General features: G+C 34.5%; 2 protein-coding genes across 4 annotated transcripts; both read right to left on the reverse strand.

The window, feature by feature from the left end:
- Positions 1-40: 40 nt before the first annotated feature.
- On the reverse strand, positions 41-3,335 carry Smyd3 (SET and MYND domain containing, class 3). 3 transcript variants are annotated; one of them, XM_067359114.1, is made up of 7 exons: positions 3,199-3,335; positions 1,967-2,497; positions 1,566-1,813; positions 1,187-1,491; positions 726-1,005; positions 432-594; positions 41-337 (listed from the first exon to the last, which is right to left on the reverse strand). In XM_067359114.1, the coding sequence occupies exons 2-7, from the start codon at positions 2,074-2,076 to the stop codon at positions 109-111; spliced, it is 1,335 nt and encodes a 444-aa protein (XP_067215215.1). In that variant the 5' UTR covers positions 2,077-2,497; positions 3,199-3,335; the 3' UTR covers positions 41-108. The 3 variants fall into 3 exon arrangements, with proteins under 3 accessions (XP_067215215.1, XP_067215216.1, XP_012216256.1); XM_067359115.1 differs by lacking the exon at positions 1,967-2,497 and having other exon boundaries at positions 1,187-1,311; positions 1,378-1,491; positions 3,199-3,329; XM_012360833.2 differs by lacking the exon at positions 1,967-2,497 and having other exon boundaries at positions 3,199-3,329.
- Surf4 (Surfeit locus protein 4) lies at positions 2,821-6,466 on the reverse strand. The gene is made up of 3 exons (XM_012360837.2): positions 6,307-6,466; positions 4,486-5,160; positions 2,821-4,241 (listed from the first exon to the last, which is right to left on the reverse strand). Exons 1-3 carry the CDS (start codon positions 6,355-6,357, stop codon positions 4,155-4,157), a joined length of 813 nt encoding a protein of 270 aa, XP_012216260.1. The 5' UTR covers positions 6,358-6,466; the 3' UTR covers positions 2,821-4,154.
- Positions 6,467-16,163: the final 9,697 nt, after the last annotated feature.

Consider the following 16,163-nt stretch of genomic DNA (forward strand, 5'->3'; position numbering starts at 1 on the left):
TGGTTTCACTGAAAATCGGACAAAGTATTGAATATCAACATTTTATATATTTTAAAAATAATTTATTACTAAAATTACAAATTATTGAAAATTATAAATCTAAAATTGTTACATGCCGTTGTGAATATTCGATAGCTGCTCTGTAGTTGCTTGGTAGAGCAAAGGTCTCAATTCCTCTTTCACTAAAGAGTGCATCTCACCATGTGTAATCATTAACACCGAATTTGCGTTTATTAACGCTTTAAACGCTTCCTCTGATTTTCTTAGATGCAATTGTATCTTTCCTATTGTGAGATACAGTAATCCTGTTAAAGGGTGTATCTCTCCGTAATACAATCTGAAAAATGAGTAACAATAACTTGAATTAGATATTAACCCTCCATAATTTCCACTAAAATTGTTATAGAAATCACTACGAAATAATTACGTACAAATATCCTGGCATCAATTCTTTGCCATAAAACTCCGCATCTTCCCAACATTCTAAGTTCATAGCAGCGATGTGAGCTGCTTCCAAAGTACGAACATGTTGTACATTGAACCTGTGCAATATATTCTTTTGCTTCTCCAGACACATCTTGCTGATATCAAGATCTATTAATCAAGATTTATTAATAAGGATAAATATAAGGATAACTTTTATTATTAAAATAAATATCATTTTAAATTTTATATCTATTAAAATAAATTATTTAGCTTTTTTAATATAAACATTAAAAGGATACAAGCCATAGTCTTCATTTTCTCTAAATTGTGAGCAGTAAAATCGGTTACTTCCCGAAATTTTTCTTTAAACTCCTTAGACAGTTTTGTGCCACATTTTTCACATTCCTCAGCATCAATCAAGCATGGAGAGTCACACAATGAATTTGGACATGCAGTTGCCTCGGCCATAGGATCGGGTTGTTTACATTTTTCACAATCGCACAAGAAATAGTATGAACTGTGCAATTCCTCGCGTCTATCTTTGTTAGAATTAAGCAAGTCAACATACGATATTCTTATCTGCAAAACAAGATTGTATAAGTAGATTTTTCAAGGCATAAAATATTTATTAAGTATATTAATCAGTAACCTTATAAGGAACCAATTAAATTTTTTAAATTCTAAAATTTATAGAAGAAATAGAAAGCATTTTTGACATTTTCAGACTTTATATTTTTATTTTAATTTTGTCAATACTTACTTGTGACCAATCTAAACAGGGAAGATCTACCAATGTTCTAATAACAATAGTAGTTCCCTCAAAAACAGCAACTGAATTAGGTTTGCAACTGTGATCCATCACAGATGGTCCCAAATAAATGCCAGCTGCGATGGTGTTCATATTAATATCTAATATATTAAAGCAGTTAGTACATATTCTGCCGTAAATACCCATCAATTCTGCAACATTGGGTATTAGAGTCTCGCCAAGAAACTCATATAATACTGCACACAATGTAGTAAAATGTTCCAGTCGCTTTGTGTCTTTCTTTATATCCGAATAATCTGTAATCCAAATTCCAATTAGTTATCTTTTCATGTTCTTTCTGAAAGAATTATTTTATTAGAAAAATACTTACGAGACATTAAATCTTTAAATTTTCTAAAATTAGTTTCTGTATAATAGTCTACTTCATTAGCTCCACCCTGCTTGAGTTTGAGAATTATACGTGCCATGAGCCGTGCTGCATCCGGCATAATTTTCCATTGTGCCACCACTTTCTTTAAACGTGGACATTCTACCTTGTGTATTGGCCATGATTCCTTCTGACAACTACGGTCGCAATAATATACATACTGACAACTAGAACACTTTAACAGTTTCCCACTGCAATAAATTATATCTTGGTATTGTAAAATGAAATAACAGATAAAATATACATATGCTAAACACATTAATTTAAATTCAAAGTAATTAATTTAGAACGACTAGCTTATAAATATTTTCATTTGTCAATTGTCATCACATACTGTTCTATACCTTTTCAAACAATTGTCACATCGAGTAGTTCTATGTTTTTCATTAAGAGTAAAGACAAATGGTTTCTTAGTATAGATTGCTGTTCCTCTTTTTACCACATCACAATTCATTTTTTATATAAACTCACAAACACATTTGCGAAATATCAAGTACCTGTTTCAAATGATTGTAAAGTAACATCCTAACCTAATCTAATACAACCCAACCTGATTTAATCTAAAGTAACTGAAACAAATACCGGTATTATTGATAACCTTAAATTTCTGATTTACTGATAACTTTCGCTATTTTATTTTTTAATTTGACCATTTATGGCGTAAATTTTGCGTATTATATATGCATTAAAATAGTAAAAAAGAATATGTAAATTTATTTTTGAAGAATATAAATGGAAAAATACACATTCAATATTTATATAAGTCCTTTTCAATAATTTGTAGTACCTTTTTTGCTGGTTGTTTCGCTCTTTTATAATTTATTTTCTTTTTCTCCATTTTTTTTCTTTATCTTTCAATATATACTTGATATATTCTAAATGCAAAAAATTGCAATTAAACAATTTAAAAGGCTTTTCAATATTTTAAAAATATATATTGTTAGAACTTTTTAAAACATATATTTAGATTTTATATTGAGAAATGAAAGGAACAAGAATAAAAATTACAAACAAATGTAGAAAACGCTTATTGGAAAATACGCGCGCGCACCGATCTTAATAAACTATCTTTAGCATCACACATACAGCAATTTGAGATTTATAAAAGTAATATTAACTACTTGGGGCTTGCGTTCTTAATTTAGCGCTAACTTATATAACTTTAGAGAGGTTCATGAATAACCGATATAATATAAAATTTAAATTCGATATAGTTTCTTATTCAACATATATATAACTCTGTATAAAAATTGTATAAGTTACATTCGTAATATAAAAGGAAATAACACAATTTTCAACATTCCGTCGATAACACTTATTTGATACAACATACCAATCGTTGCCTCAATTGTTAGTGAAACAAATTAACATGTTTATAATTATGTATATAAATTGTTCTACAATTTTGTAATTTTGATTAATCAATCTCTAAATAAATTAAAAGGGTATAATAGATAATAATAACGGATAGAATAAAGCGCATGTTAAATTAAGGACTGGAGGAATAACAGGACAAACGATTTTCTATCAAGATTATCTCTTTTATATATATATATATCTGATAAAATAATTTTACCTTCGTAGGCAATGGTCGCATCTTTCATCGCGCACCGCTGATCTTACAACATAGGCAAACGGTTTCCGGTACAAAATAGTGGTGCCTTTGCTTACGGGGACGCGTTTACATCCTTGATTCTTGATTCTCATCTCTTCCGATTTCTGAGATTTTCACCTTTTCGTCGACTACTTGGAATAGCGAAGGCATTACACTTTTCCTAGACTTTATAGTTGCACCTTCCTTCTCATTTCTGACGTATGGACTCGAATGCGTGCTATTTTAAGACCAGTTTATTTTCGCATGACGTATATTATTGGAGCTAACTAATAACCCTTAAACTTGCTGATTTCTCACTAACACCTTTCTTTCACTCTTCGCAATTAAGACAAATCTGGAACGTTTATATACAGAATCAATTAAGTTAAAAAAAATTATGAGTGAAACTAAGATCAACGGATATCTTCTCTCCGAAAATTTGTAGATTCAAGATAGTGGAAGCATATTATCCGGTACTCAAACTTGAATCTCAAAACAATTAATTCAGCTCGCAACTAAAAATAGATGAATTAAAAACATATGGGGAAAAAATACATTATTCACATCGGTCGCAGTGTCATATGTACAATGCCATTATTCATAATATAAATTAGTCTTTGTATATTTTTTTTCTTCTCTTTCACGCTAATTTCATGTCTTGAAGTGTCGCGGATAGTTTTAGATCACTTCCAAATCTTGAATATTTTCGTCACAATGATAAAACGTGAATCTTGATTAATCGAGTGATCAATGTAGAACGATCGTTCTGGATCAATTATATCGACGTACTAGGTTTCTTGTCGTTTGACACACAATAATTCGCCTAGAATTTCTTTGAGCGTACAAAGGGACAGGAATGGGAGACATAATCGCTTTAACTTTCATGACAACAACCCGATGATGTATGCATCCTTTTACATCCGTGAATTGGATTATTTCTACCATTCTTTCTTATGCTCGTCCATTGATACTCCACCTGGACCTAGAGAGACTATCATCAGGAGACCTCCAATGACTGATAATGTCTGCAATAAAATATAAATAAATGAAAAATCGCCGCCGGGAGATTTGTATACAAAATGTTTAAAAATTAAGCTATAATTGAGATTTACGAATTCAAAATAATTGAAATTGGCAACTTTTTCACATAACAATTTTTTTTATATTGTCTTGTATATATGGTGGTTTTTTCCAAAAATAAAATGTTAAAATACTAGTATCTTTTCAAGAGTAATTAATTATATGTAATTAGTAATATATCAAACTTACCTGGAAGAAGTCGTACTTAAGAAAATCCCTGAGCGGCTTGTAGTCTGGAATGGTCCACCATGCGTTGTGATAAAAATTCAATGCAGTGAGTAAGACGACAAGTAGTAACGCGCTCAGTTTAGTCTTGTAGCCAATTGTCACCAATACCATGAGAATACTGCCAACAATGTCTTGAAGAATTTGTAAAAAGGATATTTCAAAGCGGATCAGCGTGATGAACATAAATGCCAGCAGAATTCGACCAGCCAATTGTAGTAGATTTTTAGGTTTGTTATCGCCGAGACTAGGTACACCAGCGAATAGTGATCTACCTTCGACACGGGACTCAGCGAGTACAAGAAGCAATGCTCCTATCAAAGCCAGATTCCTAAATAAGAATTGCATATCCCATAGGATGCTGTAGGCTATGGTTTGCAGTATCACGATGAAGAATAGGACACCACAGGCTATGCTGACTCTCCATCTAGCAATCACCATGACACATCCGCCAAGTTGTCCGAGAAGATTCACAAGGACAAAGATTGTAGCCAAGAATTTTCCACAGCCCCATGACGCGTCCATATACTCTCGCTGCTCGCTCCATTGGAACCACATTCGCAAACCGTCTTCCAGGAATGTAGCGATAAGACATAGTCGTGCCAATGTAGGAAGCACATGTTTGCCATTGCGTATTACCTGCAAAAATAATAAATATTCTAATTGGCAATGATAATGGTAATAATGTTGTGATTATGCTTATTAAATTCAATTGGATAAAAAAAATTAATGTTTGATATACACAAGCAACAAAAACTTATCATTTTATTTTAATATAAAATTATATTTCTTTTTGTGACTTTTTTGTGACATATATTGATATACATTTCTCAATATAAAGCAAAATATAAGGCAACATATATTATATTCATAACTTGATATTGTCTTTAATTCTTGCAACATATGTATGCTAACTATTATATGTTGATTCTCAAAAGTAAAAACATAGATAAGATTTATAAGATTTTATTAAAAATATTTTTAAAAAATATATTTTTTTTATTGACTTAATTTTAAATAAAAGATTTTATTTTTGTTACTTAACTTTAATTAATAATATAAAATAAAAATATAAACTTCTTACAAATGTTTCAACTTTGCTGACATTAAATATGTTACATTTTTAAATATGAATACGAAAAGTAGGTCTGTGAAAGTGGATAATTTATCCATATGTCCAACAAAACTCTAAGCATATAAATATCAATTTGATCCACTTTATACATAACATTCTTAATAATAAATAGAAACTCCTCTATTGTCTTCTCAATAAAAATATGAACTAAGATGATAAACAGATGATAAGTCATATCAAAAAGTCACAGTCATCATACCAGACATATGCATTTTTGAAAAGGATTAAATATTTTCAAAAATCTACTTGTGTCAATAGTATCTATATAATGATTGATGTGAAAAGAGAACGTGAAAGGTCCCGCGCAAATTAATCATCGTTCTCGTGATAGTTGGCGATGTCTTTGCCATCTAAATACCTGTAGAATTCATAACCTGTAATTTTAACTACTGAAAGAATACACGTCACCGTCACTTAATTACGCTACATAATTCGTAGTTATAACGCATAAGGCACGGGTAATCACGGTACGTGTAAAAATATGGGAATACACGTTGGGCGACGATGACGTTGACAGGAGTGCGTAGCCGCCGCGCGGTACGCTCTCCCGTAGGATTTAACTTATTCCGTCTTTTCTTCCTCGGGGTTCGATTGATCGAAATCGCGATTTACACGATGGGGACGATGGTACGATGTATTGGAAAATTCACCTGGTCGGCGATTTCCTCCGCCCTCGAGAGTACCTCTTGTGAGATCACCATCGTGTGTTTTATTCAAAAATCGAAAAAATAACCATACACACACCGACGTACACACGTGCGCGCACGCAAGTGGTACGGCGCGGCCACGGGGGCGTGCGAAGCGACGACAAGTGGTAGGAAAGGGAACTGAAAGCACCCAACGCTCCTATGTATGATGTGGAGATCGGCTGGCCGGGAGACGCGCGTCACTTCCGGCGTACGTGTCACGAAATGGCGCTGCGTTGATCTTTGATTCAACAAGTTGAGAGCGAAACTCGTCTCAAATGTTTTTTTTTTTTGGTAAGTTCATTAGCGCTACTATGTAATAAAGGATAAGAATAGGAATAAGAATGAAGAATTTGAGTCATAAAGCTTACAATTAATTCTGTCTCCGTGTATATATACTTTTATTAATTATTGATAGCTCTTTTTGGAAATCACCAAAGGTTATAATTCACCTACCTGTATTCGAAACTATCATTTTTTTTCATATCTAAAAACTTTTTATGTACGAACACTTTTTTGTTTTATGATACTTTAATTATTTCTAATTTCTGCTAAAATATTTGTAATTTTATTTTTAGGTTAAGTAACCGCTGTGAAATCCGCACTTCGATCGAGATTCTTTTCGAGAATCGCAATATCGCTTTTCTGTAGACTTCAAGCAGAGATTAGTCTGGGTTAGTCGGGATATATCGCGGAGATTGTAGAGTTCCATTCAAACTGCTCCGAATTGATCGTGATTCTTAGTGTTTAAACAAATGCATGCACAAAGTCATCGCGAATGTTTCTTGTAAAATGTCGAAAGTTTGTAATAACATGTTAAATATCGCGTACAATCACTATTGTTGCGATTTCGGATACTCGATTCATTTTTGCGTGCTTCGGATATCGTCCGAAATGCATCGAAAATGCTGAGAATGCACAATCATGTTTAGGTATGTATATCTTTATAATACATGTTTATTTTATAATTAGCGCAGCTAATTATATACTTTTTGTAATAATTCATGATTTCGATCATATTTACGAAATTATTATAAATTTATCCCTATGATTAGTGTGAAACTTGTCATCTTGTCGATCGTATCGATATCTCGACAATCTCATTGTCAGTGTTGCCTCTGCATAAATCTCGAATACAGGTTAGTCACTAACGCGTTGCAGCAATTAGTAGCAGTTACTGAAGTCGCATTGAAATCGCTCCGTATTTATCACGGTTGTTAATATTTGAAAGAATATTTTACGTCAAAAGTCATTGCAAATATCTGTCGTGGTATGTCAAAAATTCGTAGTAACGTGTTAGATTATCGCGCACAATTGCTATTATTGCGGTTTCGAGCATTGGCGATCGGCTTCTGTGTGTTAGTACGTATGAAATTCTCTTCGCATATATCGCGCCATTTTTTGCCAAAGTTCATCGAAAATACAATGTATGTATAATCACTATGTATGACATGAATATATTTTTGTCTTATAATTAGCTGCTAAATATAATTTTTATTTTGAGAATTACAAAATTTTCATAAGTTTTTTCATAAGTTCAAATCGAGGTTAGTTACGAAATGCATCGCGGCGATCGTAAATTCGCATTCAAACTGCTCTGTAATTTTCGTGATTGTTATTGTCTGAAAGAATCTCATGTGCTAGATAAAAATCTCATTTTATATATCTAGGTGTGCAAGCAAAAATGGATTTCCATGAAGCAGCGCAAAATGGAGCAAGAGAGGAGTTGTCCAATAAATTCAAGTTATCAACGGATTTTCAACGTTTACATCGTCGGTAAGTAACATTTATCATTTGTTGATTTGTTGGTACATATATCATGCGTGCAATATATGCAGTAGGTGCGACATATGCTGCCTAGGTGGTAGTATCATGCACTTATAGAATAAAAAGTGTTTTATGTCTATAAAAATAAGGGATATTATAAATCTTACCAAAGAATTTAAAAAGAAATTAATATATACAGACAATTCTAAAATTTTAAAGATTAATAATACATGAAAAACGATATGATAATGATGACAATAACGCTTTTTTATATTTTTGTCTATTAACATAATTAATCCAATGGTAATAATTTTTTTACTTAAATATTTTTTTTCCTTTTTAAATCGCGTTTTACAACACTCGTGACAGTGTGCAAAATTTTTGCTTTGCTTGTGTTGTACAAACGGAATGAATAATATTTTAACAGATAAAGCTGAATCAAATTTTGACAATTTGGAAGACGGCTGAAACGTGCCCTGATATTTATGCATCATGACTCGGATTGTATTTAACAGTTTGGCATCTCTAAATATTTGATATATGTGAAAGATTAAATTTGAAACTAAAATGTTAGCTTTTAATAGTTTGTGCACTCCCTCAAGTAAATTAATCATACAAAATATAGTTTTAGATTTGTAGCCAGAGTCACGAAGTGTCATGTGTCTGGACACGATAACCCATCCCGAATTGTCAAAATTTAGTGCAACTTCATGCATTATTATTGATTTCGTGTGCACATGCGAATATAGTCGACAACTGCAACTATCATCATTTTGTCTTGCAAGCGCCGACGTCGAGTTTCCTCGAGATGTTGCTTCGCGATACCTACTATCTGCTACTGCGAATACGTACCGCATATGTATACCGTGTATATCAAGTCGTAATAGAGACGAGTAGGTTTACTGCCTCTGCCGCTGCCGGTAGGCGCTGAGTTACTTGACTCTACCCTATTTGGAACTGGACAGGAAAGGAAGCTGACGAGCATCTGTCCGCTGATCTTGCTTGCATCTCTATATATGCGTTTTGAGGTCGCACACATAGATAGTTCTCTATTAAGATAGAAACTTCACTAAACTTCCGTGTACGTCTGCTCGTGCATTCGTATAAACTTACATAAGAGGATTGACAGAATTTGAGAAAACTTTGGTAAAAACTTCAATAGAATCAAAAGAAGGAAAAATAAAAAAAAGAGAAGAATGAATAAGTCCTTTTTATTTTACGAAAACTTGTCTAAGAATAACTATGGAAAAATCTTTCACATACTTGTGTCAATATGCCAAAGCTATGCGCTATATTTGAAGAAATGTAATTGAATATTTACGCTATTTAGAATCTTATATTTTATATTAGATCAATTTTATTTATTTTAAAAGTGGATACTTTATTAATATAGAAAAACATTGATTTTATAATTGTCGCAATTGACATTAAATATTTTACTATTCCAAAAAAGAAAAAAATCTTTTAAATACGAGATAATAAGCTTTTTTTACTTTGCAATAACTCTAAATACACTAAAAACACTAAATATTTATAAAAATAACCATACACTTTTAACATTTGCGTTAATTTCTCTCTTTTTAAAACCAAATATCATATAACAAACTTAGTTATCTATTTCATGTTAATTATTATCATAATACACATTATTGCGTCAATTTTCAGATCTTGATTTTAATTATTTTAATTATTTATTTTTATTAATTTTATTTATTTATAAAATACTTCACTTTCGAAAACCACACTTTCTTATCAAAATTCTTTCCATCCTCTTAAAAACCTGTAGGGTTGCAAGTGCATCCCTTTGCACCGTTTTCGCGACGGTGGTTGTGGTCGTATCATATGTATGGTCGAGACTTACGTAAGTCGAGGACCGAGTGTGGTTGCACTCGTTCTTCGAAGCATCGTCGCAGCAGAAATCGAGCGACGAGAACCTGGCTCTGTGTGCGCGAGGTTGGCTGGCGCCGTGCTGTCGCATCCTATACAGAGGATTGCTTTCGCACAGAAACACAGAGACAGAGTCCTCGTGGGTGTCCGTTCGTGCAGAGAGAGATAAACGGCGAAAAAATCGGAACTACAGCTATCTCGAAATACCGATGCTCAATAACGTACGCGTGCGTCAGCATGCTATTATTCGATGGAACTGACGTGTTCTCTCTGGCAAAAAGAGTTTGTTTGGTTATAATTAGACGAATCTTGATTACAGATAAATGACATAAGAGTGTCTTGTTGTCAAAATAAATCGGGCAATAAGCATCGTTTGTTTTAATCTCTTTTTTGGTCGATTTAAGGAATTGATGGAATGGAATTATAAAGATAAGATTGGAAGAGATAAATATATGTGTGTGAATTAAGGTTCCAAGTTCAAACATTTTATAGTGTGAGATTAAAGGATTCTGTGTTAGTAATAATGATAAATATATATGGGCAATATTCTATGTGTATGGAAGTGCCAGTTGGTCTGACAAAACTTGAATATTTAATTCCTAATTATGAATGATAACAGCTATTTAAATATTTGGTGCCGCGATAGTTAGTAGACTAATTAGTAGACTTCCTAATTAGTAGATCATGAGACATACGGAACATATGCTACATATATGAATATCTTGCCAGTGCTAAATGGCGTTCTATGGAAATTTAAATATTAATTTTTTTCGAAAAGAAATGATAGATTATAGAAAATCATATTTCTCGAGGTTTAGTTTTGAAATTAAAAAAAAAAAAAAAAAAAAAAAGGAAATATATGTATATATATATATATATATATATATATGTCAAAAATCAAATTGAATTAATTTAAATAATTTACAAAATAATATATTATAAATTAGATTAACATTACTTAACTTGAAACTTTTCAAAATTAAGATTCTTAAGATTGAACAGAAATTTTCACAAAAGTGATGAAATATAATGTGATAATTGAATCATTTGCTTCTCATTATTATTTTTTCACAAAGATCGATTATAGATTCTTTACTATCATTGCGATCGGATTGTTTACGCGGAAAAGAGGAATCGATTTCCTGCACGTGTTTTCTTTTCACTGGGCGAGTTCGATTCAGAGACAATGTGTGGGTCGGTGATGTGCATAATTGAACACCCTGAACTGGTTTAGGTACCGTCGTTTCGTCGTTTTGAGAGGCACGGTCTCCGTTACTGGGACCGAGGATAGTGATCGTCCCGCAGCATTCTCATGGGCTCCTCGTTGTGTCGTTGCGGCCGGTGTTGCATTAATTAAGCGCAGATGCCGATGCCTTGTCACCCGCCATTTGCCATTCGCATTTGCGTTTGTATTCGTCCGGTCGCAGCGGCAGAACCTAATATACGTCTGCGTGTAGAGGGTGTCTTGGAAATTGCGTCACATCTCTGCAAAAGATTTTTTACATATACACAATAAATATACGATTGATCATTGCAGCACGAATTTTGACATTAAATTGGTATAATTAATAAAACCTTGGTATAATTAAATACATTAAAATATATTAAAAATGTAAACTAAAAAATTTATTGAAGCTTTAATGTCAAAATGAATACTATATTTTTACAGTTTGCTTTCTAATATGCAGAAATTTGTATCTTCTCTGAGACATTTTATATTATTTTTATACGAACCAATCATCTCAAATATGAATAATTTGAATAATTTGAAATTGATATTTCCGTACTTGTTAAAAGCGAGATATTTACACTTCTTGAATTTATAAGTGGTTCAAAATTTTGATGAGTTAAACTTCAAAGTTATTAATACCTATAGCCTTCTTCGTGCAATTTTTGACGGAGTTTAACGGAACTTTAAATATCATGAAGTACCATTTAATTGCCGCTTAATGTTGGAAATAAAACAGGCGCGAAAAAAGGTGACGTCCAATTAAACTTTCGCTAAGGAGAAATCGACGCCAAATTGATTAAGAGTTTGTAACTAAAGAGAAAGCGTGGTAATTTGCGCAAAATTACTAAGTATATGTTTTATATACGTCACTTTTTTGAGGAAAATACTTGCAAGAAGATTACTTTATGAATTTTTAAATCTATATTTAGTTCACATTGTATTATCATGTACGAGACACGCAAAAATTTAATTCAACACAATATTTCTTTACAACTTCTCAATTCCTAACATTAAATGTCTCTCGGCAGCTAATTTTTTTTGCATAAAGCACGTTGATCACAAGAAATAAGATCCATCTAAATTCCGTTGTCCAGAAATTCCTGAAAATTGCGGAAACAACTATTTCCGGACACCCTGTACATTATCGCGATTCGATTTTCCACATTCGTCGTCGCTCGCCTAATTCGGCCGTCCGTTCCTGCGTGCGTGCGTGCAATCTTATGCATGCACACGTGCGAGCCTATGCGCGCGAGCGGTCTGATTCTTGTGCGTGTGTCTGCATACTGTACGTATACGTGTGTGTATGGCAAACCGATTGATATAGTCGGGGTTTCAAGCCCGCGTTGCGAAACTGGTTATGTACTTAACGTGGGATAACCGTCGGAGACAGGTGTCCCGAACTCCTCTCTCGATGCCGACCATCTCCCGATGGTCGGTCCGATCGTCGATGGCAGCCTGGGAAGAAGATGCGGAAGACCGTGCCGAGACAGCAGCACATACACACACACACACACACACATACGTACCGTAATCGCCGTGCTTTCTTTGCCCTGCACGAGAGTCCACGTTCTTGAATGTCACGATCGTCGCCGATAAAGAGATCAATCAGTCTTTTCGTTGAGAAAATTATCCAGTGGGTGGGAATCAAGGTACATTGTGAATTGATGCTACATCGATAGTGATGATAGATCATACGAACTCCCACACTTGCGTTACAAGAGAAGGGAAATCAATTTTAATTAGCAGTTTAATAATAATAATAGATAACAATAATCATCTATTATTATCATCTATAATATTCAGCTGCGATAATTATAGGTAATAATGCTTCAATTATGACAGATGAGAGATATGATATTTAAATCGATAAACACCAGAGGCAATGTTTTGAATGCTCTTAACCCATTTCGATTCTGAACACAGGAAGTACGCCGAAAACATACGCTATGGAATATTCATATATTTAAATTTCTTTACTTCCCTCTAAATATCATACTCCAGAAATTCATATTAGTCACAATGTATGATCACTATACTTTCTTACGTTTTTCATCGCGTCTCCTAATTTTTTCGACATCTTTATCATTACGTCAGATTATTAATTGTCGCTAGATTACGCTGATGAGATCCATCTTCGTAAAAGCGAGCGATTTTGTCGTGATGAGAGAAAGAGAGAGAAGGATTTAGATCACGGTTCGCGGACGCGTGTGGGTGTAACGGGTGTACGTGTGGTCGATACCGCGGCTGGATGTGCGAGTCGTCTGGTCAGCTGGCGCCAGGACCCTGACAGCTTCCTACCAGAGCGCACTTCGCCTCATTAATCTTGCTTTATGGCCGCTGTTGCACCTAAGTCCCTCGGCACTCTCGGTTTCCTCCCCTCCCATCGTCCTGCGATTTCTCCCGACGTCAATTTGCCGTCTAAAACAACAGCGCTAAATCGAGTTGCTAACAAGTCGAACTTTGGGAAAAAAAGACGATGCGTGCCTTGTTCAGATTAAAATGGGAATCGTGAAGAAAAATTACTTAGAGCGGAACGCGAAAAAGAATGTTTTACATGTTTTACATGTTTTTTATTTTGATGGATATATGCATTGAAAATCTACAATGTATATATATATGTGTTACGCGTATATATTAAAATACAATATGAGTTTATTGCGAAATAACTATAATAAATAAATTCCCTAAAGCCTAAAATTAGATCTCAAATTCTTGCGAAAATATACTTTTTTTAAGGACAAAATAATCTTATACGGTTGAAAAAGATTTCTTGAATAATACAAATACGATACTGCGATGCATTTGGGATAAAACAAAATCAAAATGCGCAATTGTGAGATACGCTAGTGTGCGCGATAAACAAGTGTACAAATTCCGCAATGCGTTCCGTTTCTGGACTAAATGGGGCAACCTTCCGTAACGAAATGTTCGGTCGTGAAATTGATCCAGCCGATACGCCAAGAGTACGCCGAACGAACACTAAAGAATCTCGCAGAGGCTATGTCGAATCAAACCACATCTGAAATATTACGAACGGTACTCTTTTCTTCTTTTCTAGTCTTTTTGCACAAGATTATCTTCCATTTTTATCTTTTCTCAATTTAACGTGCTATTAAAAAACGTGCTATCGATATAATCTAATATATCTAAATTAATAATTACGGAAGGAAAGGAAAGGAGAGAAAGAGAGAGAGAGGGAGGAGAAATAAGGGAACGTTTTCTTACTATTCTCAGTATTATTTTTTTTTGCGTCACTTATCGTTAAATGGAATAAAATTTATGAACGATAAAAGAGTCGGGAGCAATGGAATGCCTGATATGAAGGCGAGCATGACCATTCACGGCGGGTGCCCTTTTATCCCTTTTTCAGAGTCGGGTGCGCACCGAGCCAATTACTATACTCGCGCTATGTAACCGTCGAAAATTAAGTAATGCTTACGAAGGCGGGTAAATGCACCTGCGCCTGCCTCTTAGCAGGTGCGTACCCACGGTTGTTTCGCCTCTCGGGTCCGTACGAAAATAAGAGGCGTGGAGCTGGATCGCGCGGGACCGGCCGGCTCGCGTGTCCTTGCGCCGCAAACGCATAATCGGTCTCGCGATGCGTGCACGCATGCAGCTCGCATGTTGCATTCTTATTGTTGCCGCACTTCCGCAAAATAGCGTCTTGCGATCTTTATCCTTCGCGTCGAAACTGTCGCTCTTATCTAATTCTTTCATTTCTGCAAATATTCATATAAATTTAGAAAACATTTTTTTTTATAATATTCGGCATTTATTACGTTTAACGAGACAGCCAGTTCCATTTTTCTCGTAAAATGCGATAAATATGTCGAAACCGGATATTTAAATTGTTCAAATGTGTGTCCCCAGCCTCCGCTATTATTCGCGTGTTGCTCGTTCGCGATCTTATAGCGTGTTTAAGATACGCGAAAGAGATACGCTTGAGAACGATATGTTCGAGAGAAAGATAAGGAATGTAAAGACGCGCCAGCATGAGAAGATTGAAAGAGAGGAGAGGAGAACCCGTATCGCGATGTATTCCGAACACCTGCTCGCTCGCCCGGTCGGCATTCTTTCGCTTCATCTGCAGGCAACGAAACTGCCATCCGTGAAATCGCGCATAGAGATGCTCTAATTGCAGATGGAAATCAAGTGGAAGCCATAAATAGCATCTCTCGGGATTAAAATTGATCAACGTTTAAATCGGTTTCTCTCTCCTACTTGTGCGATAGACAGAACTATCATCCCTTACTATTGGTAATAGGACAGTTTTTATATCCTTCATTTATTTCGATCTTCATCTATAATGAGACCATTTATAACTTGTGCTTAATTAACCGAGATTATCTCGCTGCTGTTTTAAGTGCGCGGCTTTCGAATATTTTTCTCCTTGTCGTCGCTCGTTTCTTTAGATACGCCATCCAACACCCATAACCGATTTCGTGCGGCATTATGCCGCACGTTTTTACGTCCACTTTAGTCAGATTATGAGGTTCTTAGATCCGTTAGAGTCACATTCGTGGCGGCGCACCTGCTCGCGGAAAAGCACGTGATGTACAATCTCTCACGCAGTCCCCATTTCTAAATTGCTTCTTCTTAATTCAACAAAATGCTGCCGCATATATCAAATCGCGAATACAATTTGCAACAAGTAGAGGATGATCGGAATAGAATCAATCTTTGCGAAATTAAATTAGCGATGTGCGGGATAGAATTTGAAATATATTACTCGCTTTTAGTATTCAGAACGTTTCGAAGAGCTACAAATTGAAATACTTCGAATGTCTCGAGAGGGAATTACGTCGCTGAAATTTTTAAATTATCTGAATATTCATTCACATAGCTATTTGCTCCTTTTTTTTATCATGCAACGTATCTTGTTGCACATGTACCCTTTTCGTATATGAACTTCCTCCCGTCCCTGTCTTTCCCCGCA

The sequence above is a fragment of the Linepithema humile genome, chromosome 7 (assembly GCF_040581485.1).
Source record: "Linepithema humile isolate Giens D197 chromosome 7, Lhum_UNIL_v1.0, whole genome shotgun sequence".
NCBI classification, from domain to species: domain Eukaryota; kingdom Metazoa; phylum Arthropoda; class Insecta; order Hymenoptera; family Formicidae; genus Linepithema; species Linepithema humile.

What these genes read in the sequence shown, in the direction of transcription:
- Smyd3 (XM_012360833.2), bottom strand. Translation starts at nt 3,329, where the DNA reads ATGAGAATCAAGAATCAAGGATGTAAACGCGTCCCCGTAAGCAAAGGC. An exon ending in TGCGACCATTGCCTACGAAG is followed by an intron (nt 1,814 to 3,198) that starts GTAAAATTATTT and finishes AATTTATTGCAG; the next exon opens with TGGGAAACTGTTAAAGTGTT. An exon ending in GAAAATGAAGACTATGGCTT is followed by an intron (nt 595 to 725) that starts GTATCCTTTTAA and finishes CTTGATTAATAG; the next exon opens with ATCTTGATATCAGCAAGATG.
- Surf4 (XM_012360837.2), bottom strand. Translation starts at nt 6,357, where the DNA reads ATGGTGATCTCACAAGAGGTACTCTCGAGGGCGGAGGAAATCGCCGAC. An exon ending in CGGAGGAAATCGCCGACCAG is followed by an intron (nt 5,161 to 6,306) that starts GTGAATTTTCCA and finishes TTATTTTTGCAG; the next exon opens with GTAATACGCAATGGCAAACA. An exon ending in TTAAGTACGACTTCTTCCAG is followed by an intron (nt 4,242 to 4,485) that starts GTAAGTTTGATA and finishes ATTTTATTGCAG; the next exon opens with ACATTATCAGTCATTGGAGG.